At 55.1% G+C, this 23,309-nt stretch overlaps 2 protein-coding genes across 12 annotated transcripts; both read right to left on the bottom strand.

Moving 5' to 3' along the window:
* Positions 1-4,003: 4,003 nt before the first annotated feature.
* On the bottom strand, positions 4,004-10,084 carry LOC109572837 (tigger transposable element-derived protein 1-like). Of its 9 annotated transcripts, XM_070772406.1 has the most exons (5): positions 9,518-10,084; positions 9,147-9,267; positions 8,187-8,874; positions 6,309-6,388; positions 4,004-5,938 (listed from the first exon to the last, which is right to left on the bottom strand). In XM_070772406.1, the coding sequence occupies exons 3-5, from the start codon at positions 8,584-8,586 to the stop codon at positions 4,193-4,195; spliced, it is 2,226 nt and encodes a 741-aa protein (XP_070628507.1). In that variant the 5' UTR covers positions 8,587-8,874; positions 9,147-9,267; positions 9,518-10,084; the 3' UTR covers positions 4,004-4,192. The 9 variants fall into 9 exon arrangements, with proteins under 9 accessions (XP_070628507.1, XP_070628506.1, XP_070628505.1 ...); XM_070772405.1 differs by having other exon boundaries at positions 8,187-8,639; positions 8,721-10,084; XM_070772404.1 differs by having other exon boundaries at positions 9,124-10,084.
* On the bottom strand, positions 8,560-21,711 carry LOC109571620 (tigger transposable element-derived protein 1-like). Of its 3 annotated transcripts, XM_070772420.1 has the most exons (4): positions 20,347-21,711; positions 16,844-17,048; positions 12,668-14,544; positions 8,560-8,643 (listed from the first exon to the last, which is right to left on the bottom strand). In XM_070772420.1, the coding sequence occupies exons 2-3, from the start codon at positions 16,904-16,906 to the stop codon at positions 12,709-12,711; spliced, it is 1,899 nt and encodes a 632-aa protein (XP_070628521.1). In that variant the 5' UTR covers positions 16,907-17,048; positions 20,347-21,711; the 3' UTR covers positions 8,560-8,643; positions 12,668-12,708. The 3 variants fall into 3 exon arrangements, with proteins under 3 accessions (XP_070628521.1, XP_070628520.1, XP_019833706.2); XM_070772419.1 differs by lacking the exon at positions 8,560-8,643 and having other exon boundaries at positions 12,567-14,544; XM_019978147.2 differs by lacking the exons at positions 8,560-8,643; positions 16,844-17,048 and having other exon boundaries at positions 12,567-14,544.
* Between the last annotated feature and the right edge of the window lie 1,598 nt (positions 21,712-23,309).

The raw sequence follows: 23,309 nt of genomic DNA, 5'->3' as shown, positions 1-23,309 counted from the left end.
AGGTGAGGACAGACCCCAGTCCCTGTTTCTGGACGAGAGAGTGGTTTGTGGGAATTGTGGAGGAAAGGGCAATCGCTCCTCGTTTGGGACTATTTCTTCCAGGGCATTGGAAGCCATGGGATTTCAGGACGTCTAACCTCAGCAAATAAGGGCGAGGTGACCTGAGTCTGAATCCCCCCACTGGAAGCCCAGGCTCCGGGCGCTCCCTGGACAGAGGAGGCGGCATCTCCGCTGCCCGAGGGCCCAGCGAAGGCTCTCACGGCGCTGACACAAGGGAAGCACCAGGTCTGCGTGCCCTTCAAGGTCCACGTACCACGCCAAGCCCCTCTGTGACCCAGGGGCGGTGACGAGACAGCTGGGACCGTAAACATTGACGGAAGATCGTCCCTGTTGCCTCATTTTCTGAAAATTGTACCTTTAAGAAACACTTTTAGAAATGACGCAGGGAAGGACATGATTTCCTGAAAATGCTGCAGTGTAACTCAGATTGAAGATGTGAGAGACACATCCAACCACAGGGAAGAGAGAAATAATAAGGAAATAAATACAAACACTCAGGCAGGCAAGTGTGCACACAGGACGTCGTTCAGGGCCGGGCAGACGCTGGGGCTGTGCTCTGCCTGGGGGTCGTTGTCCCCGATGCCCCGCAGACCAGAGTCCACCTGTGCTCGGGCCTTGATCAGGTGCCCGGAGAGCTGTCCTCGCCCTCCCCCGGCTGCCGCTGCCGCTCCAGCCCCGCCAGCTCCTCGCTGGACGGCTCTGCGCCCCTGGCCCTCGCCCGCGGGGCACGGAAGACCCTCCGCAGAGAGCAGGCCTTGAACGTGGCGAGCAAGCCGTGGGTGGGTGGCTGGCTGGCTGAAGGCTGGGGCATCCGTGGGCAGGTCCTCCACTCGCACGTCGTCGGAGAGGTCGTCCAGGTTGCCAGGGCGGCGGGGAGCGCGGTCCAGAACGAGCAGCGCTTTGAACGGGGGCGCGTGCGTGGCGCAGTACCTCTCCACCGGGGCAGGACAAGTCCCCGAGCCGCTCCTGGAAGAAGCTCCTGGTGACCCGGGCCCCCTGTGCGAGCGCCACAGCGCGGGCATGTTGGGCTTGGAGAAGCCCCCTGAGCGCACCCGGGTTCTCCGCGAGAAACACCAGCAGCGGCAGGGTCAGGAGATCGCGGGCGCCTGTGAGCCCAGGGTCCGGCGTCTCCGCCGCGGAAGGGCCCGTCCTGCTGGGCAGCCGCCTCCAGAACAACCGGGTCTCCTCCCCCACGGAACACCTGCCGGGCCGCGTCGCCGCCGTCCGGGATCAGTCTCTGCAGCGGCGCCGGGCACCTGCGCGCAGTCAGAGCAGCGCCTTTAAGCGCGCGAACCAGCCGCAGCTGGTCTCGACGGTCTCAGGCCCAGCCCCGCGCCTTGCGCCCGCTTGAGCTCCGCGAGCAGGCTGCGGGCCTTCTCCTGGCCCAGCACCGCGCTGCCGGGCGCCGCGCACCTCCTCGGGTCCTCGATCCGCACGCTCAGCAGCCGCTCCATGATCTCCATCACCAGGCTGCGGCTGTGCGTCAGCCTGGCGGTGGCGCGCGGCGTGGATGCTTGCGAACTCGCTCGGATCTTGTCCTTGTCGCGGATAGTAGCCACGGGGGTGGCGGACAGCCCTTGAGTCCTCCTGATCCCGCTGAGCTTCTCTCCGGCTCCAAGAGCCGCAGCACCTCGAGTTTCACCTGCAGGTCAATGGCCTTGCAGTCCCGCTTCGCGCTCTGGCGCTGGCGCGCACGCGGCGGCCTCTCCAGGGCGGGCTTCAGGCCCACACCGCTCTCTCCAGCATATTTCTGCTCCCACCTTGTGGCTGCCGATTTCAGGACCGCTGCCGCCCCTGCCCCGGCCCACTGCAAAACGGGTGACGGCATTTACTGGTGCTAAGTGCCCACAGGCCTGGGGGAAACCATCAGAGGTCACCAGCTGGAGTCTCGCTCTAGGTGGGGGATTTCAGGCCATATCTGGCCGGAGCTCGCTGCTCACTGGATGGATTATTGCCCAACGGACCACAGAAACTTCACCAAAAACCCACTGCCACCTGCCCGGGCTCCCAGTACTCGCAGGCCTCAGTGAAGCCTCCAGGGTGGCAGGACACACCGCAAACTGATGTCAGACCAACCACAGAAATTACCAGAGGTCAGAGCTTGGCCCCAGGGACGGCAGCCACGGTGCACGACCCCAGCTCCCCGTTTGGCAGTGGCCAGGCAAAGAAGAAGAGCCAGCCAGCCGGCGGCGGCTGCCACATCGGGGCCCTGACTTACCAGACGTGAGCCGTGTCGCTAAGGGTGTCAGGACTCAGGGATTTTGTTTCTGGGTGTGTTGTGGGGTTTTTTTTTTAATTCACTTATTTTGGGGCCATGCCACAGGGCATGTGGGATCTTAGTTTCCCCAACCAAGGTGGAACCCGAGCTCCCCGCTGTGGAAGAGCGGAGTCCTAGCCCCTGTACCACCATGGACATCCTGTGTTTGTTTCTATGGAGGAAATGCTTGTGCAGAGGAAAGCTGCCCAGACGGCGTACTGCAGGCCCTGCGTCCTTCCACAGCCCAGCGCTCAGAGGCAGCCCCGCAGTCAGGACGGGTGATGGGAGCCTGACCCGGGAGCACCCCAATTGGTCTCAGAGTTGCCGGCAGGACACCAACTGAGTCCAACTCGGGCAGGTCTGGCAAGGCCGCTGCAGATGCTCCCAGGCCCGGCAGTGTCTCAGGAACACCCAGGAATGGCAGTCAGCAGTGGGGAGGGCCGGGGTGGGTTCCCCTCTCCCCCCTCATCAGGCCACGCTCCTGGGCTGGTCTGCTCTCCTTCCTGCGTGTGAACAGGTTCCTCTCATCATGGGGCAGACCCTGGGTTACCCACCAGGATCACAAACATACAGGAGCCCCTGACAGAGAGAGATGTTCTGGTCCCATCCAGAGGACAGGCAGACCCGGAGTGAAGAAGAGCCCAAGAAGGCAGAGCCAAGATAATGGTGTGTGTCTCAGAATGACAGGCGAACAGCAGCCCTCATGCCCCATCAGCCTGGGCAGACGACTCCAACAGAGCCACTAAAGGCTGGGGCTGCCTGCACCACTGGAGGGGAGCCCGGCACGAATGAAGTGACAGCAGTGGGCTGCAGAGTGTGGATGGGGCTTTTTTTTGAAACATCTATGTGGCCCACATTCACGCACACATCCATGTGTGCACTGCCCGTGTGTACATGAGGGACGAAGGACACACAGTGGGTGACAGTGACCATCTCCAGGGAGGCAGACTGAGTGTGAGGCATAAACTTTATACACTTCTGCTGAGGTCTGAATTACTATAGAATGCACCTACATTTTACATTTTTCTTTAAAATCGGAAGACGTAAATAATCAGCACTGTATTTCTATCTTTGTCCAACAAAAACTGCTAATATAGTAAGTCCCCTACATAAGAACAAGTTCTATTCCAAAAGCACATCTGTAGGTCCAACAAAGTTAGCCTAGGGACCTAACTAACACAACTGGCTACGTAGTACTGCAACAGTACTGTATTTAGTACGGCTACATAATACTACAATAGCACTGTATATAGTGCTGGCTACATAGCACTGCCATAGTACTGTATATAGTACTGGATACATAGTACTGCCATAGTACTGTATATAGTACTGGCTACACAGTACTGTGATAGTACTGATATAGTACTGCCTACATAGTACTGTGATAGTACTGAATATAATACTGGCTACACAGTACTGTGATAGTACTGAATATAATACTGGCTACACAGTACTGTGATAGTACTGATATAGTACTGCCTACATAGTACTGTGATAGTACTGTATATAGTACTGCCTACATAGTACTGTGATAGTACTGAATATAATACTGGCTACACAGTACTGCATAGCACTGTATACAGTACTGGTTACATAATACTATAATAGTACTGTATGTAGTATTGGCTACAGAGTACTATAATAGGTTTATAATACTTTTCACATAAATAATACATAAGAAACACATAAAATAAAGAAAGCATCTTTAATCTTACAGTATAATACCTTAGAAAGTATAGGAGTATAGCACAACACCTGATTAGAGGGACTGGCATGGAGTGAACAGGCAAGAAGTTACTGGTGGAGCTGGGCGAGGAGGGGGAGCTGGCAGAGAGAAGGACCGTCAGCAACGGAGACGGCAGGTGGGCTGTGACGTCACTCAGGCCTGACTTCGAGGCACAGGTTCTGGCTCCTTGCTGGATTCAATTCCATCTCCCTCTTTAAAAGCCGATCCAGGGATGTCTGGGCAGTGGCTCTTTTCTTCTCATCATAGACGACACGGTAGCACTGGATTGCGTTCTGAACGGCTGCCTCAACCTTCGTGTACCGTTCTACATTTGGGTCCTGGGCCTCAAAAACGAACAGTGCCTCCTCAAACAGAGCGAACCCCCTGGCCATGTCCTGCATGGTGAATCTCTTCAGCTCTTCACCTCGTTCTTCCTCCTCCTGTCTCTCTTCGTCCTTTCTCTGGGCCTCAAGTTCCATCAGGTCTTCATTTGTGAGCTCCTCGTGTTGCATGGCAAGGAGTTCAATGAAGTCATCCTCCTGCAGATCCAGCTCCAGCTTCTCACTGAGGGTCACTAAGTTGCTGAAGACCTCTCTGGACTCCTCATCCACCTTCTCGAATTCACGAAAATCATGAACAAACTGCGGGCAAAGGTTCTTCCATACACCATTCATGGTGCCGGCTGTAACCTCACGCCAAGCAAAATCAATGTTTTTTATGGCTTTGTAGATGTTATAGTCCTTCCAAAATTGTCGCAAGGTTGTTCCTGACTCATCACTCGCCTTTACTGCCTGACGAAAAGTGTGACGTAAATAATATTTCTTGAAAGTTGATATAACTCCCTGGTCCATGGGTTGGATAAGGGGTGCAGTATCCGGTGGGAGACGCACTACTTTGACGTTGGGATGAAAATCGTCCATGAACAGGGGGTGGCCTGGAGCACTGTCAAGCAACAAAAGAATGTTGAATGGGATGTCCTTCTCCAAGCAGTATATCTCTACCTCCGGAATAAAGTGGTGGAAAAACCAGTCCTGGAAAATGGCCTGTGTAACCCAGGCTTTGGGGTTACTCTTCCACACAACAGGAAGAGAGCCCTTGGCTATATTTCTAAGGGCTTTTGGGCTCTCTGAATGGTAAACCAAGAGAGGCTTCAGCTTCATATCTCCAGAAGCATTGCCACCAAACAGCAGAGTCAGCCTGTCCTTTGCTGCTTTATAACCTGGCATCAACTTTTCCTCCTTACTGATGTAACTTCGGTCTGGCATTCTCTTCCAGTACAGTCCTGTCTCATCCACATTAAAAACCTGCTCTGGTAAATATGCCCCTTCATCAATAATTTCTCGAAGGATCTCAGGAAATTCCCGGGCAGCAGCCACATCTGCACTCACTGCCTCGTCACTTACTTTTACACTGTGAAGATTGGCTCTGGCCTTGAACCGATAAAACCAACCACAGCTGGCATTAAAAGATGGGCCGTCTGATTCTTCGCCGTATTTCTTCTTCAGGTCTTCATACAGGCTTTTAGCTTTCTCTTGAATCAGCATTATGTTGAGCGGGGCTCGACGCTGATGCTGGTCCTGCAACCACACACTGAGAAGTTTCTCCATCTCCTCCATCGCTTTCCCACGCCGCTTGGATATGATCGTCGACATCATCGACACAGCAGACTTCACGTGTTCCAGGATCTTGTCCTTGTTCTTGACGATCGTGCCAATGGTTGAACGGTTCAAGTTAAACGAACGAGCTACGTCTGTCATCTTCTCGCCTCGCTCCACTCTCTCAATTATCTTCACTTTCGTTTCCATCGTTATCGCATGGCGCTTCTTAGCAGTACCAGCTACATCACCGCTGCTCTTACGCTTGCTTCCAGACATCCTGGGCTTGAAATAAAGATACTGTACTACTGTACTGTGAAGTACACAAAACACACAACCCCATGTAGAGGCTGCACACATGTGACAATGTACCCCAGACACATGAACTAACTTACGTGACGGGACATGCAAACACATGTTCACATCTTTAAAAGTGTGCAACGGGCAAATTCACATACAAGGGACTTACTGAACTCTGTATATGATGGTGTGAGCCTGGACCAGGGTGCCAGGCAGGGGCCAACCCAAGGGTGAGGGACCAGGGGTGGGGGGCCAGGGGGTGCTGGGCATAGCTGCTTACGGTGACCTTTCCAGGGCTGGGGTGAAGAAGGGTGGGGGGCAGAGTTCAGCAGGATATGGCATCTCTGACTGTGGAGGACTCACAGCTCACCTGAGCTCCATCCGAGAAGGGCTTGGCTGGCTCTGCGAGGTCTCCAGGCTGTTGGTCCTCAGGAGGGGCCTGGACCAGGGCTGAGGGGGAAGGGGAGTGTTAGTGTCTGCAGCCCCGCCCCGCGGACACAGGGGTCGGACACCCAGAGGTCAATGTGCAGCTGGACACTGGCCGGGGACTCAAAGTTGGATGAGACCTCGCTGCCCTCAGACTCACAGAGGGTGGCAGCCCCTTCTGACCCGCACACGTGTGACCTCGAGAGCACACCCAAGGCCTTTGAAACCCAAGTCACTGAAATGCCAAAGAAACAGTCATCAGATGCTTCCTTCGGCTACAGCTGGGTAGTCGGTAAAGAGCTGTGTCAGCAGGCCTGAGCTGTCCAAGCCCTGCACACTCCCGGCAAAAGTCTGGCCCTTGATCTGCTCCCAGTAGGGGACCTCAAAGCCCTTGGAAGATTCTGCCTGGTAACATCAGGCAAGACCCCCGGGGGACAGCACCCCAGGCATGCTGCTGCACATCACTGCCTGGGGAACTAAGCATGACCCACACAGCTCCCACAGGACAGGACTCTGGAATCTCATGCCTGGTGTCTCACAGACTGGGCACCTGTTCCCATTGCTGACTTTAATGTGCATCCTTTCACTGTAATAAACGACAACCAAGACTATAACAGTCTTGTCGATTCCTGCAGCTCCTAGCAAATCACGAAGCCTAAGGGGTGGTCTTGGGGACCCTGAATAAAAACATCTGTCTGCACAAACAAAGTATACATAAGTTCACATGAGCATTAACCCTAATAGCCAAAAGGTACCAACAACCCAAACATCCATTAACACTTAAAACAAAAACAGACTGTGCTATAACCATACAATTGGATATGACAAGGCATAAGAACGAATGAGATACTGACATACTATACCATGAACGCTGAAAACATTACGCTCAATGAAAGAAGCCCATCCTCTAAGCCACATACTGTATGACTCCACTTACTAAGACATCCAGAGTAAGAAAATACACAGAGACACCAAGCACGTTAGCGGCTGCCAAGGCACTGGGAGAGGGCAGAACGAGGAGTGACTGCTGCTGGGCACAGAGTTCATTTGAAGGTGATTACACTATGGTGTTAGACACGGGTGGTGGCTGTACACCCTCGTGAATGTACTAAAACCCATGAACTAGACGATTTTTTGACATGTGTGTTACAGCTTACTAAAGATGGGTTTTTGTTTGTTTTTTGAAGTGCTATGGTTTCCACCCCTTGATACAAGGGGCCAAGCAGGCAAAGGAGCTGCACAGACACTGAGTGAACGAGTACACAAAGGCCACGGGGACCTGATGGCTGTCACCAGCCATGTCTCCTGCCTGCTGCGTGGCTGTCACCTCCTCAGGTGTGTAAGTGCACATCCAGACCAAGGTGAAGACATTGTACAGCACGAACCGCAAAGCCACCCTTGGCCGGGCTTTCCCCACTCCCTCCAGAAAAACGAGGACACCCTACTTGTGACTGGAGGGTCTCATCATCCAACTCTCAAACCAGACGGGACTCCACCAGGCCAAGGACCTTGCTCTCTCCCCTCCCCACTGGACCCACAGGGCTTGCACATGCCATGCACTCAGTGAATTTTCCAGGAAGAAAAAGAAAAAGAAGGCTCAGAGTACCCTCAGAGGGGGAAATGCCACGGCAACTGCAGGCTCGCACCTCTGGGAGGCTCACAGGCTAGGAAAGTCTTCAAACAGGTCATGGCTTCTGAGCCTTCTTCCCAGCAATGAGGACACAGAGGGCCGGGGCACAGTGAGCAGGCACTCAGGACCTACAGTCATGGGCTGGGTCCCCCTGCACATTCCCCTGCCCCAAGCCCAGTCCCTGGGGCTCACCAGTCTCCTGAAACATCTGAGCGAGGTCCTCCACGAGCGCCACAGCCTCCTCGCCGCTCTCGGGGCACTGGGACTCCACCCAGACCCGGGTGTCGGGGGGCAGCACGCCCAGGAACTGCTCCAGCACCAGCAGCTCCAGCATCTGCTCCTTGGAGTGCACCTCGGGCCTCAGCCACTGGCGGCAGAGCTCCCGGAGCTGGACCAGCGCCTCGCGGGGCCCCGCGGCCTCCTCATAGCGGAAGCTGCGGAAGCACAGCCGGGGGTCCCAACCGAGAGCAGGCAGGGGGGTGTGGGGCTGAGGCTTGGAGAACGGTTCCGGATCCCACGGGACGTCCTCGTCCTCCTCCACCTTGATGATCACGAGCTCCTCCTGACCGAAGGGTGCCGGGTCAGCTGCCATGGTGAGGCGTGGGGAAGCTGGCCTCCCCGTCTTCACTCAGCCACACGCACCGTCTTCCTGGGACACACACACACACCCAATCAGGGCTGTGGACCACCCACACCCCTCCACCCACTTACACCCTGCAAGGCCACTTGCCGTGAGGGAGAGCATCCCCAAACCCGGCCACCTGGGCAGCTGGTGGAGGACACCTTGTACTGAGAACCTGGTTAGGACAGTGAGGGAGAGGGTCCTGGAGAGAAGCCTTCAGGAGTTCAGGCCAGACTGGGCCAAGGAGGAGGGCTGCTCCTGGGGAGGGAGCGTGGACATGTCCAGTGTCTCAGTGACAGAAAACCCGGTCAGCAGCCAGGCAGAGGTGTTAGCGGGAACTAGCGGAGGCCCAGTGACCAGGGAGGGCCCCAACCCAGGGACCAAGTGCACAAGTGCAGGATGCAGTCTGCGGGGCACTGGAAGGAGCGACAGAAAGGAGAAGTGTACGACACGGCAGCTGGGGACAATGAGAGCAGCCACACAGGCAGAGCAAGAGCGGGCGCCTACCCTGAGGGCCTTCCTTCCTTCACCTTAGGCTCCTCTGGGGCCCAGTCCTGTTGAATGGTAAAATTTCCAAACAGCAAACAGAAGCTACTGCTGTAAGTGTTCACCAAAAGATCCTGAAAACCAGCAATTCCTCAGCTGGCAACTCTGGGGAAAGGAATTGGAGGAAGACATCTGCTTTTCCTTTTGTAACGTCTGCAAAGCATCTGAATTTCTATCTTTCCACCGGTCATTTGCTACCACTGTAACTTAAGAACATAGATCATTTTCCGTGCCAACGCATGGCTTTAACAGGGTTTGTCAGGGATCCCCTGAGCCAGGCCGCTCAGTCCAACAACGCCCAAACACCCGGGTTCTGACCCCCGAGTACCCTGCCTAGACCCGCCTGCACTCTCACCTCAGGGGGGCACGCGCGCAGGTGCAGCGGCAGCAGGGAGGTGCCCTGAGCTGCAGAAATCCAGGAAGACTTCTCAGGAGAGGTGCGTTTAGGGGGAGCTAGGCGGAAAAGCTGACCCAGTGTGTCCACAGAACTGGGAACCGCCGGCCGGAGGCCCAGAAACTCCGCCAAGAAAGCGACCACCGCGGATGCACAAGAACTGACCCTGAAGCGCGGCGAAAGCCCAGCTCCTCGCGGATCACTTCCGGCCCGCGACTCGCTTCCGGGACAGGCCCAGTCCCACCGGACTCCATGTCCCAGCAGCCCCCGCGCCGCCGATCCGAGGAAATCGCTGAGGGACTCAGGGAGCGGGTGGTGCTCCTCCGCCCTCTTGTCCCGCGCCCTCTGGCCAGCTGCATACCCTGCCTCGGGCTTTTCCCCCACGCGCCTGCTGTCTCCCGCGGACTCACTGCCCTCGGGAGCTACGCCGGCTGGCGTGGAACAACGCCACCGTGCAGAAAAGACGACCAAACACCCTGGGGTCCCAGGACCAGGAGTTTTCTGGCTGCTCCACGGACTATTTCCGAAGCCTTGTTCCCACCCCGCCCCTCGCCCCCTCTCCCGAGCCCCCAGCCACCTCCCCACGACGCTGCACGTTAGCCAGCGGAGGTGAGTTGAGGTAACCCGACGCTTCTGCAGCTCTATGACAACCTCCCGCGCCGGGAAGTGGAATTGGCGCGAGTCCCGCTCCGCCTCTGAGGCCCGCTGGGAAATGTAGTCCTTGGCTTGTCACAAGACCCTCCCAGCCCAGCTGCGGATACTACATTTCCCAGGGGGCAGCTGGGGAATGAAGTTCTTCAGGGCCCCGAGACCGGTGCTCCACTGCTCTTGGGCTGAGGTCCGGTCCTGTCCCTGGTTCTGAGGAAAGCAGCCGATGGGTCGACGCGCGCGCGGCCTGTCCACCATGGCCTGCCTCACGACCTCACCTGCGTCTCTACCCCTCCCTCCGTTAGGATGTGGCATCTCCTCGCACTGGGTCCTGTCTCTTCCAGCTGCTGGGCCACACTCCGGCTCCACCGGGGCTGCTTCTGCCTCCCCGTCCACAGGCGTTTACCAGCCACACAATGCTGGGCCGCCTCAACACGTCCCTATCTGATGCCTGGCATTTTGAAATGACCGGCTTCCAAAAGCTGGGCACCACCTCCCAGAAAACCTCCCCTATCGGTCCCGCTGGATTTGGGTCCCTCCCCGGTCACCCATCGTAGCCATTGTCACACAGAACGTAACCGCCTCTGGACTGGCAGCTCCGAAACCAATCTCTCCCACCCTGGTCTCCCCACACCCAACATGTTACAAATGCCCATAATTTGTGTAATTTATTAATATAGTCAGTCACCAGGCTCCTCAGCAAAGCGCCTTCTCTTCTTGCCATCCCTTTTGCTGCTCTTGCCAGGAAAGCAGGCCAGGGGCCACATCTGACCTTTCTCCCTGGAAGGCTGGACCCCTGCCGTGGCTCAGGCTGCTCTTATGTGCTGACAGCATGCCCACCACTGCAAGTACTAGCTGAGTGACAGGAATGCTCTCTCCCAACTTCACTCTTGGTATGTCTGCGTGTGCATGTGCACATGTGTGTACAAGTAGGTGTGTGAGCATGCACGTGCACCCACACAGGCACAGATACCTGTGTTGAAAGGAGGCCAGACAGCCATGTCTCACCACCTGGGGCTCATCTAGTTGGGGTACAAGAACACCTTCCCTTGCAGATTTTGTGTTGATAATCCACATGGTATGTCTGCAGACTCAGGCGGATACCCCAGTGTACGTCAGACATCACTTTGCTGATAAAGGTCCGTATGTCCATCTAGTCAAATTATCATCTTTTCATCTTTTCCGATGTGAGAGTTGGACCATAAAGAAGGCTGAGTGCCCAAGAATTGATGCTTTCGAATTGTGGTGCTGGAACAGACTCTTGAGAGTCCCTGGGACTGCAAGATCAAACCAGCCAATCCTAAAGAAAATCAACCCTGAATATTCATTGGAAGGACTGATGCCGAAGCTGAAGCTCCAATACTTTGGCCATCTGATGCAAAGAGCCAACACACTTGAAAATGACTGATGCTGGGACAGACTGAAGGCAGGAGAAAGGGGGTGACAGAGGATGAGATGGTTGGATGGCATCACCGAATCAATGGACATGACTTTATGCAGACTCCAGGAGATAAAGGCATAGCAACCCACTCCAGTATTCTTGCCTGGAGAATCCCATGGACAGAGGATGCCGGTGGGCTATAATCCATAGGCTGGCAAAGAGTCAGACATGACTGAAGTGACTTAGCACGCACAGCACCAGGAGATGATGGACAGAGAAGCCTGGTGTGCTGCAGCCCATGGGGTTGCAAAGAGTCAGACACAACAGAGACTGAACAGCAACAAGGGGACAGAACAACAAGCTGAACGTTGAGGCCACTGAACCCCCAGGAATGACTGAGTTTTTACAAAGAGCTCTAGATCTGGAAGACCATCAGAGTGACAAAAGTTCGGCCTCAGAGGCTAGAGGGAAGCCAAGATAACCACAGCACAGAAACCCAGGGAAGAAAAGATCTCCAAAGCAAGGAATGGTGCCTGGTATCAAAAGCCACACATGCCCATAGGCTCTGGCACAGTGCAGGCTCAGACAACACAAGTCATAGAAGCCCAAAGGGGTGAGGATGACATGGAAGGTGAGCCAGAACAGTAGGAAACCCCCATCCAGAACTGGTGGGAAGTCACAATAGGGCACAGACAGTCAGGGCTGGCAAACAGGAGAGGCTCGTCTCAACCATGGCCCCTCACCACAAGGAAGGCTGCTCTGGTGGGCTGTGCTTGGCAACTGCTGTTCTATAGGGTGTGTCTCTGACATGGATGGGCACTCCTGGGTCCCGCAGCTCATCTGCCAATCAGAAAACACTGCCCTCAAGCCTAGTGTTCTGTGTGCCACTGTACAAAGTTGGCCGTGCATGAGGTACGAAAACCATGAGTCAGACGTGGCAGGGTCTACCCTCCAGAAACAAAACTCATCAGACAAAGCACATCTGCAATCAGGCCCAAGCCTCAAATCACACAGGTCATTTAAAGAGGTCTGTCCTTCAGAGTCTGTGCCGTGGCCACTCACCCACCCTCTGTGGGCCCCACCTGGGCTGAGTGCAGGCTTCCTGACGCTTTTGTTGCCACCATCAGGGGGCCTCTGGAGGCCCTGCAGCAGCCCGAGCCTGTCGCCTCCTTTCCCGGAGCAGCTCCCGGAGGTGGGCAAGGGCACAGTGGACAGCCCGGGCCACCCACAGGCTGCGCTCCCGGTTGGGATCGTTCTCTGAGAGGACCTGCAGGCCAGCAGCGAAGTGGGACAAGGCCCGGGCCAGGTGCTCTGAGCACAACGCAACCACAAGTGTGTCCTCGGCCTCCGCACCCCCTGTGGCCTCCGACTCCGGTCTTCTAGAGGCCAGGCCCTTCCCACACTGGCAGGGCAGCTGAGGGCCACGGGCGTGCCCACCGTCCGTGCCCAGGGGGGTGGGCGTGGGCTCCCCGTGGGCCTGCAGCAGATGGCTAACATCGGCCTCAGCCACGTCGCCCAGGCCTGTGCGGCTGGCTAGTGTCTCGATGCTGCGGGGGAGCTGGGGCACGGCGCTGGGCTCGGGAGCACCAGCCAGCACGCACTCGGGCCAGAGCTTCCTCCAGGCACTGTTCATGGCAGCGGGCTGCAACTCCGCCCAGGCCTCAGCGATGTTGTCCACAGCAGTCATGACAGTGTAGCTGCGCCAGAACTCCCACACGGAGGGCCGGTCTGCACCGCCCATCTCCTGGGCCAGCTGGCTGAGCGTGCGGCGCAGATACTGGGCCTTGAAAGCAGTGATGACACCCTGGTTCATGGGCTGGATCAGGGTGGACGTGTTCTTGGGTAGGAACTCGACCCGCACATGGGCTGAGAGGCCACCCAAGTGGGCAGGGTGGCAGGGCGCACTGTCCAGCAGCAGCAGGGCACGGTGCGGGAGGCCATGGCTGGCACAGTAGCTTTCCACAGCAGGGCAGAAGCAGCTAGTAAACCACTCCTGGAAGATGACAGGCGTCAACCAGTCGTTGCGGTTGGAGCGCCAGACCACAGGCAGGCTGGCCTTGGAGCAGCCCCTGAGGGCACGCGGGTTCTCTGAGGGGTACACCAGCAGGGGCTTCAGCTTGAAGTCACCAGCCGCATTGCCACCGAGCAGCAGGGTCAGGTGGTCCTTAGAGGCCTTGGGCCCGGGCCCAGCTGTCCCCTCCAGCGCCAGAAGCATGCGCTCAGGGAGCCGCTTCCAGAACAGGCCCGTCTCGTCCACGTTGAAGACCTGCCGCGGTGAGTAGCAGCCCTCCTCCAGGATGGCGCGCAGCACTGCCGGGTAGCGAGCGGCAGCCTGGGCGTCGGCCACAGCGGGCTCCTCCGTCAGCAGCACGTTGTGGCGCACCTTAAACCGGGCAAACCAGCCGTTGCTGGCCCCAAAGGTCTCGGCCCGGCTGCCGCCGCCCTGCTCGTGCTGCAGCTGGGCGAAGAGCCGGCGTGCCTGGTCCTGGATGAGCAGTGTGCTGACCGGCAGGTTCTGCCGCTTCTGCTCCTCGATCCACAGGCTCAGCAGGCGCTCCATGTGGCCCATCAGTGCACCCCGGCAACGCGTGAGCTGCGTGGTGCAGACGGGCGCGGCTGCCTGAGAGCTGGCCCGGATCCTGTCCTTGTTGACACGGATGGAGGCGACCGTGGAGGTGGCCAGCCCCAGGGCCCGGGCAATCTGTGTCAGCTTCTCCCCCTCCTCAAAGCGCCGAAGTACCTCCAGCTTCACATGCAGGGTGATGGATTTCCGGTCCCGCTTGGCACTGTGGCGGAGGCCAACCCCGAGGGGTGCCTTCCCCAAGCCCTGCGGCTGGGGGGGCTTCAGGCTGCCTCCCTGAGCCATGCATCTCAACACACTCTCTTCCCTCTGCCCGTCGGCGGTACCCAGCGTCGTGCCACAGTGGCCCCTGGGCCTCTCCTGCCACTCCATCTCTGCCTGAAGAGGGGAACACACGGGAGTTAATGTGAGTCCGAGAGAGCCGAGACCAGCACCTGGCCCTCCCGTGTTATGACCTAGAGCCCGCAGCCCTGTGGCCCACTGCCTTGAAGGCAGGTCCAGTCCCTTCTCTCCCTAATGCGAACCAAACTGCATACACACTTCTGAGCATTCTTTGCAACCAGAGAAGCATTTCACTTAGTTTTCGTTTATGAGGTCAAAAAGGTCTGCTGGAGGGCAGCAAAGGTGACACAGACATAAAGAACAGACTTTTGGACATAGTGGAGGAAGGAGAGAGTGGGATGATTTAAGAGAATAGCACTAAAGTATATACATTACCATACATAAAATGGATAGCCAGTGGGAGTTTGATGTAGACACAGGGAACCCAAAGCCAGTGCTTGGTGACAACCTAGAGGGATGTGATGGGGAGGGCATTCAAGAAGGAGGGGACATATGTATACCTATGGCCAATTCATGTTGCTGTTCAGCAAAAGCCATCACAATATTTAATTGTCCAGTAATTAAAAAATAAATGAAGAGGCTGAACACATCAAAAAAACAAAAACATCTGTCAGGTGACTTTGCTCTTCCCCCAGCAAAACTCTTGAAACCATAAGGGAATGCGAAGAGAGTCTAGAAATTCTGATCCACCTCCCAAACACTGATGAGCAGAAGCATCTCCATGCTTCTCACTTGGTATGAGAAACTGAATAATGCCTCCTAAACACATCCACATTCTAATCCCAGGAAACAATGAATAAATGACCTTTCAAGGCAAAAGGGACAGGTGTGATTAAGATAATAATCTTAAGAGGCAGAGATTATCCTGGGTCATCCAAGTGGGCCCTACACAAATCAGGGATCCGTGTAAGAGGACGCAAAAAATTTCACTCACTCAGAAGACAATGTGAGAAAAAAAAAAGAAAAGGCAATGTGACCACTGAAAACTAGAGCTTCAGAAGGAACCAGCCCTGCCAATACCCTGATGTTAGCCCTGAATCTGAATACTGCAGATTTCAGAGCTCCAACCTCTTAATAAACTTGTGTTGTTTGAAACTAAGTCTGTAGTAATATGGTACAGCCATGACAGGAAACTAACACAGAAGGGAACTTCCTTAAATCATGCCACCACTGTGGAGCACGTCGGGACAGAGAAGGTGGTTCTCCACACAGCAGCCAACTTCTCCACACAAGTCAGGGCGGAATTACCTGGCGGACCAGTGGTTAAGACTCCACGCTTCCACTTCAGGAGGCACAGGTTTGATCCCTGGCTGGAGAACTAGGATCCCCACAAGTTGCGAAGTGCTGCCCTCCCCACCAAAAAAACAATGGCGCCTCTGCTCAGGGTCCTCCCAGGCCTCCCACCCCGAGTCAAAGCCACAATCATCACCAGCTGTGTCAAGGGCCTCTAAGCCTCCTTCTCTCCTTTGCTTACTCATGACCACATCCTTAGGGCAGGCTAAGGGCACCCCCAGCCCAGGGCCTTGGCTACTGTGGCTCTGGTGCACAGCAGGGCGCCCTTCCCTCTAATAGGCAGGGCTTATTCTCTCTTCTGCAGGCCTTTGCTCAAATGTAACCTGATCAGAGAAGCCCTCCCCACCTTTAGCATGCATCCATCACACACTGCCTCAGGGCAGGAGCTGTGCCTACAGAGTACTCCAGCTGAGTCCCCAGCGGGAGAGCCTGGCACTCTGGTGGCATTCTATGGTCATGTGCTAACTTATCAAATGAAGCACCCTGAAGGGATGCTTTGTCCCTTTTGCATTTCTCAGTTTGTCCCTTTTGCATTTCAAACCATGTGAAAGTAGCACCTGGTCAAAACAGTAGAAGTTTTTTGAAGGAAAACTTGTGAAAAACAAGGACAGGTACCTGACAGGTCTTTGTGTTTTGGGGAGTGCCTATGGCACCCACGAAGAGTACTTCCAGGGACCCAAAGGTTGCACCTGGGGTACAGAAGCGTAGGCACGGGGAAGGCTTCCAGGAAAAAGGCACCGAATTCCGAACAAGTCACGCGCCCATCCCTCTCTCTCCATATCGATGCCTTCGCCTCCTCACCCACAATTTTACACTCCTCCGTATATGCACACATTCTCTCCCTCGCCCTCTTACAAAGTCCCCAAGCCCGCCGTGGAGGGAGGCGCGAGACTACATTTCCCAGAAGGCGGCGGGGCCGCCTAAGACTCCCATTGGCCCCTTTCCCGCGCGTCCGTTCCCTTCTCCCCACGAGAGCTGAGTGTATGGGCGCCTCGGCCCCTTGCCACGGAGCCCCGGCTTCCGCGCGGCCGACGGCCCTCACCTCCGGACCGCGACATGGGCCGGCTGCCTCAAACGGGCCGGCGGGGCTGCAGAGCCTCCTCATCTCCTGCCTAATTCGCCGCTTTCCAGAGGCGGACGAGCCCAACCTTCATCTTTAGCGGCGGAGGCGGAGGTTGCCGGGCGACGACCAGGATTGGAGGGGGCCGCGTTGGTCCCGCCTACTGCTGTGTCCGGTCGCCCAGGGCCTGCTGGGAAATGTAGTTCTATGAGGAGCCCGACCAGACCTAAGTCCGAGCGGGGGAGCGCAAAGCCGTGTCTATCCAAGGGTGACTTTCTTGCCTATTAATTTCCTTCTCCTGTCTTTTCTGCCGTCTGCTTTCCATCACTTTCTTTTTTCCTTCCTCTTTCATGAAATTTTTAATAATCTACTTTTCTTATATGTATGCTAGTAACCTGTGAAATGCCAGGCTGGATAAATCACAAGTTGGAGTCAAGATTGCCTGGAGAAATATTAATAACTTCAGATATGCCAATGATACTACTGTAATGACAGAAAGCAAAGAGGAACTAAAGAGCCTCTTGATGAAAGTGAAAGAGGAGAGTGAAAAGCCTGTTTAAAATTTGACAAAGATCCGTATAGTCAAAGCTATGTTTTTTCCAGTATTCATGTATGGATGTGAACGTAGGACTATAAAGAAGGCTGAGCAACGAAGAATCGATACTTTCGAATTCTGGTGTGGGAGAGAAGACTTGAAACGGAGCAGGATATGGTCCTTGCCCCATCACCACCACCACCACCAAGTCCTGTGCCTGCCTTTTTTTCTGTGGAAAACTTTAGTCAAAGAATAAGTTTAATCAGAGATGAGAGAAATGCTGAAACAAAACAAAGGAGACTAAATAATAATAATGTAGTCATTAAGCATAGTCATGGAGAAGGCAATGGCGACCCACTCCAGTACTCTTGCCTGGAAAATCCCATGGATGGGGGAGCCTGGTGGGCTGTGGTCCATGGGGTCGCTAAAAGTCGGACACGACTGAGTGACTTCACTTTCACTTTTCACTTTCATGCATTGGAGAAGGAAATGGCAACCCACTCCAGTGTTCTTGCCTGGAGAATCCCAGGGACGGAGGAGCCTGGTGGGCTGCCGTCTATGGGGTCGCACAGAGTCGAACACGACTGAAGCGACTTAGCAGCAGCAGCAGCAAGCATAGTCAAGGACCTCTAGTTTTTTCTCAAGGGCTATAGATAATATTCTGAGCCATATCCTGTGAGATGTCTTATAGATATCAAAACACCAGGTGGGAGAACTACATGATGACCAGACTACACCAATGATATGAGCTGCCACAGTTCCAAGAACTGGCTGCAAAGAAATGGGAACAAATGCACCCTAGAACTGAAGATTAACTATACCTAAAATAACCAAGATCATGTTGGTCAGACCACTGATGACCAATTTGAAGATGACTGTTAGAGGTGACCGGAGAAGGCAATGGCACCCCACTCCAGTACTCTTGCCTGGAAAATCCCATGGACGGAGGAACCTGGTGGGCTGCAGTTCATGGGGTCGCTAAGAGTCGGACACGACTGAGCGACTTCACTTTCACTTTTCACTTTCATGCATTGGAGAAGGAAATGGCAATCCACTCCAGTGTTCTTGCCTGGAGAATCCCAGGGACGGGGGAGCCTGGTGGGCTGCTGTCCATGAGGTCGCACAGAGTCGGACACGACTGAAGCGACTTAGCAGCAGCAGCAGTTAGAAATGACTGTGCCATTTCTGCATGTAGCCACCCCCCTCCTCTGTCTATAAAAGCTCTTGCCCCCTGCTTGTTGGGGGTGAGGGTGAGGGTGGGAGTCCGCCTTTGGACAGATGTCTGACACCCTCCACCCCCAGTTGCCAGCATCTGATATGAAGCAAACGTTCCTTTCAACCAAGCTGGCCTGTTTATTGGCTTTTGAGCAGTAAGGAGATGGACCCACCACACATTCTTCAGTAACAGATTTTTGAGAGTCCCTAGGACTGCAAGGAGACCAAACCAGTCAATTCTAAAGGAAATGGACCCTGAATATTAACTGGAAGGATTCATGCTGAAGCTGAAGCTCCAATACTTTGACCACCGGATGCAAAAACCCGACTCACTGGAAAAGACCCTGAGGCTGGGTAAGATTGAGAGCAGGAGAAAGGGGCGATAGAGGATGAGATGGTTGGCTGGCATCACTGACTCAGTGGATATGAGTTTGCACAAACTACAGAAGACCACTTTGGGTTCCCCACCAACATCAACTTCCAAAGTTGATACATATTTTCAGCGCTTTGAAGTTCCAAATCTGCTTCCTCATGGGACTCAACATCTTGTTTAATTTCTTCCCATTCTCCATATGGGTTTGATTTTTAATTGTATTTATTTGGGCTGTGCTGGGTCTTCATTGCTGCACAGGCTTTTCTCTAGTTGCAGAGAACAGAGCCTACTTTCTAGTTGCAGTGCGTGGGCTTCTCGTTGAGGTGACTTCTGTTGTGGAGCATGGACTCCAGGGCTGTGGGCTTCAGTAGGTTTCCCGGGCTCTAGAGCACAGCCTCTATAGTTGCGGTGCATGGGCTTACCTGCTCTGTAGCATACGAGATCTTCCCAGACCAGGAATCGAACCCAGTCTTCTGCACTGGCAGGCAGATTATTTACCACTGATCCACTATATATATTTTTTTTCTTTTTCTTAATGAGTTTTGGATTTTCCTTCATTTGGACCTGATGAACTCTTCCTTTAGGTATTTGTTTTCTTTCTGTTTCTGGTTCAGTACCTTTATCACTATTTTTAGTTTCTTCTTTAAACTTTATTTTTAGCTTCTTCCTTAAACTATTTTTAGCTTTTACATTGCTGTAGAGACCTTTCCTTCCCCTCTCCCTTTTTTGCTTCCTGTTCCACCATCAGTAACTATGTGACTCTGATAGTTTGGACTCTTCCAGGGTACCAAGAAACTTTTAATTGACTTTACTAGATAAGAGATCACCAGACTGTGGAATGAAATCTTCAGGATTTTCCCATCTGGATTCCCCTGAAGGTTATAATAATATGTATAACCATCTTCACTTAATCCTTCTACCCAGTCTTCACTGCTGCTTTTTTAAGTTTCCTTGAAATCCTTCAGGTTTTTCCCACTGAGGTCCTCCTGTGATAAGATCATGATAGAAATGGTAACCCTCAGAGATAACTCATTCTGCCCATCTGCCCTTTGAAGGGTCTTTGTCTTCCTGCTGATTTTGATGCAGAGATGAATGGAACAGCACTGGTCACTAACGATATGCTTGGCTCTGAAATTTCTGACTCTGAGCCAAACCTTTTCAAATCCTGTTAGTATCCCTGCAGGGCAGCTACCTCCACTGCAGCAAACTCCTCTGATCCTTTTTCTTCTTCCTTTCCCTTCTCCAGGCTTTCCTGTTTAATCTCACATATCCTCCTTGACACATTTTCTTTATGATTCTTTCCTCTTTCAAGAAAGTAAACACTAGGCCTATTGTACACTATCAAGCACCTGCAGTACTCACAGAATTTCTTTGGTTGTGACTCCCAGTAGTCTTCCATGGACTGGACCAGCCGCTCTGAGGGTCATCCCCAGGCCTGGGTGAGGCTCACATTCCCTATGCGGGATGAGTTGGGGCCCAGCTCACCGAGAGGCCCACTGGAGCCTCTGAGCCGGGACCCGGTCTCTTTCTTTCCATCATCCTTCGTACCGCCTTCCTTCCCTGGGTCTCTCTCACTGTTTTCTCTTTCTTCCTATCTGTTCCACATTCGGGGAGAAATGGTTGCCTTCAGACTGTCAAAATTTTAATTTTTGAAACCGCTAAAAACAAACTCAGTGAGCACGTGTCAAAGAGGTATTTACCGCCGGTAGGAACTAGCAGGATGACACAGGTGGTTCTGGGAAGGTGAGAGAGAAGAAACAACAGAGAAGGTGAAAGAACAATCAAACACTGAAATAATAGCGCAAAGTCGGATTGTCGGTGTACCACACAGGAGTGGGCAGGCATCTTAGTGTCCTACAGGGTGGTTAAAAAAAAAAAAAAAAACTTGGGGTACCCTTCTCTCCTGGTCAGAAAGCATTTAAAACCTATCAACCTTTTACAAGTTAGCATCTAACGTCACAGTATCTGAACTCTGATCAAAAGAGTTGCTTCGCTTAGGGAATCAGACAACCTGAAGCAGTCTTACTAGAGACGGTGCTAGGACTTCGAGCCATCTTTTTTCTCTTATCGGCAAGTTTTGGGTAAGTTTCCTTAACAAGTGTCCCTCCTGCTCCGTCTGTCTCTCTTCTTGCTGTCATCCTTCTCTGAGCCCTTGAAAACTCTCGACCCATTTCACTCTATCTCCAATTTCTGTCCACATCTTTCCTCTTCCTTCTGTACTCCTGATCCTCGTCTGTCCCTTGAATCTCGCGATCTGCACGTCTCGCTGTAAATCGATTCTCCCTTTATCTCTCCTTTCCCTCACCATCCCGGCCCTGATTTCTCTACCGCTTGTTAACTGTTCTGACACACGTCTGACCAGCCCTGACTCTCTGATCTAGGTGTCTGAGAATAGGAAGCCCTCTCCGCTGTCTGTCCTGCCTGTGTCTCTGTCACTATGTGTTCACTTACTTTCACTCTCTCCTCGCTATCTCGCTCGCTCGACATCTCTACCCTCACCCCACCTCTCCCATCCTCTCAGACACCAGCCGGTACACGGGATTGCCCTAGAAACCACCTGCTCAGCCCACCGGTTACCGTGGAGACGCCTGGGGCCCGCCTACCGCCGATGACAACAAAAGAGCGTCAAGGGGCCGCGCACGCGCGCGGAAGGACAACCGACCACACCGCTCGGGCCCGAGGCCCCTGCTCTCTGTAGGGGGGATGGGGGGATGGGGGGAGGGGGAAGCAAAAATGGCAGGCTCGTTTGCGGTCCCCAGGGCGGAGGAAGGGGTGACCCAGTCTCGGCAGGGAGTCTCCATGGAGACGGGGGCTGAGGGCGTCCTAGCGAGGGCCGTGATTGGTGCAGAGCCCTAACTCCCGGAAGCCCCGTAGAGAATTCGGTAAGCTTGCTGGGGAGCATGCGCTGCCCGGAAGGCGGTGCTGGGCGCATTTCCCCGAGAAGCTTGCTCGCGTCGACGGGTGCCGGGACGCCTGGAAGTGAGGCTGGGAGAGCGGGGAGACAGGGCCCCGAGAGTGGCCCAACCGTCCGGAAAAACACTGCCCGGCACCACAGCGGGAGGAGGGTAGAAACTGAGGCGAGGGTGAAAACAGGAGCGGGGCGGGGGCGCGAGGCGGCGCTCGCGCTGCTGCGCGGAGCACTCTGGGAGCTATAGTCTGGCCCGGAGGGGAGGTCGGCGAGTGCGCAAGCTCGGGAGCCCGGTGCGGCCAGCTGAGCGCCAAGGTGAAGGCGGGGGGCCCCTGGGCCGGGAAGGTTTGGACAGGGACCCGGACGGCAGCCCTGCGGGGCGCGGGGCACGGGGCAGGGGCCTGGCGCTCCCTGCGGACGGGCCCGGGGTTGTCGCGCGCCGAGCAGCAATCACCGCGGGTTGCCACGGCGATAGAGCCTGGAGTCCCCGCCCCGTTTCCATGGCGGCACCGGGATCTGCCCCGGCTCCTTGAGGCAAGCGCCGCCCGCCCGGGCTGCTATTCGATGTAGTTCGGGAAGCTCGGCAGAGTCGCGGAGGCCCAGCCTTCCCCTGGGGTTTCAGGCCGACTTGGAGCCTTGAGGAGCCAAGGTCAGACTCACGGGATCAGGCGGCCTCGAAATCGAACGTAATAAACGCCGGTTTCTTCCCAAAGCTCGCACCGTACCTCCAGCTGCAGGAGCAACGCGAGTGGAGCGGGGTCGCCCCCGTTTGCATACGGGGGAGCGGAGATTCACAGTGGCACAGCGACATGGCAGGATTACGTGGCAAATAGGCTGGGTCGGGATCTCCGGCTCTCCTCGCAGGCTCCGAGGCCAGCGGTCTCGGGCCCCTGACACCCCTCTCTGAAACGCCATCACCCGCTAGCCCCACCTGAGTCAGGAGGTCGAGGAGATAATGGGGCTCATAAAAGGGGGCTGGATAGGGGGAGGATGGCGTCAGAGTGCTGTGCCCTACAGTGGGCCTCGCACAGGTGTGGGCTGGGGCCGCTGGACGGGGGCTGCCCTGTGAAACCACGCTGGGGGCAACAGTCGGAGAAACGGTTTACGCAGGAGAGTGGATGGCAGTGATGGGCCGGCGCTGGCTGGGGCGAGGTGGCGGTGGTGCGGACGCCCGGCGGCGGGGGTCGTAGGTGTAGGTTCCTCTCTTGCCGGCAGAGGGCTGAGGGCAGGGCTCAGGCGATGCGTGTAGACGGGTGGGATTTAGCGGGCAGAGGAGGTGCCTTCTGGGCCTGAGAACCAGCCCCGGAACAGGGGGTTACCAGAGACTGCACACGCCCAGCTAGAGGGGTTCAGCGAGGGCTGGCCGGCCCCACGCGCCAGCCTCTGGCCTGAGCGGCACGCCACTGTCCCCATCGCA

The sequence above is a fragment of the Bos indicus genome, chromosome 18 (assembly GCF_029378745.1).
Source record: "Bos indicus isolate NIAB-ARS_2022 breed Sahiwal x Tharparkar chromosome 18, NIAB-ARS_B.indTharparkar_mat_pri_1.0, whole genome shotgun sequence".
Lineage (NCBI taxonomy): Eukaryota > Metazoa > Chordata > Mammalia > Artiodactyla > Bovidae > Bos > Bos indicus.
This window is presented reverse-complemented; position numbering and strand designations above follow the sequence as displayed.

Excerpts from the sequence above, each read along its gene's own strand:
- LOC109572837 (XM_070772405.1), bottom strand. The coding sequence starts at position 8,586 with ATGGCAGCTGACCCGGCACCCTTCGGTCAGGAGGAGCTCGTGATCATC. Across the intron at positions 6,389-8,186 it reads TCAGATGTTTCAGGAGACTG|CCCTGGTCCAGGCCCCTCCT; the intron begins GTGAGCCCCAGG and ends CTTCCCCCTCAG. Across the intron at positions 5,939-6,308 it reads CCTTCTCGGATGGAGCTCAG|TATCTTTATTTCAAGCCCAG; the intron begins GTGAGCTGTGAG and ends ACAGTAGTACAG.
- LOC109571620 (XM_070772420.1), bottom strand. The coding sequence starts at position 16,906 with ATGAGGAGGCTCTGCAGCCCCGCCGGCCCGTTTGAGGCAGCCGGCCCA. Across the intron at positions 14,545-16,843 it reads GCCCATGTCGCGGTCCGGAG|GCAGAGATGGAGTGGCAGGA; the intron begins GTGAGGGCCGTC and ends TCCCCTCTTCAG.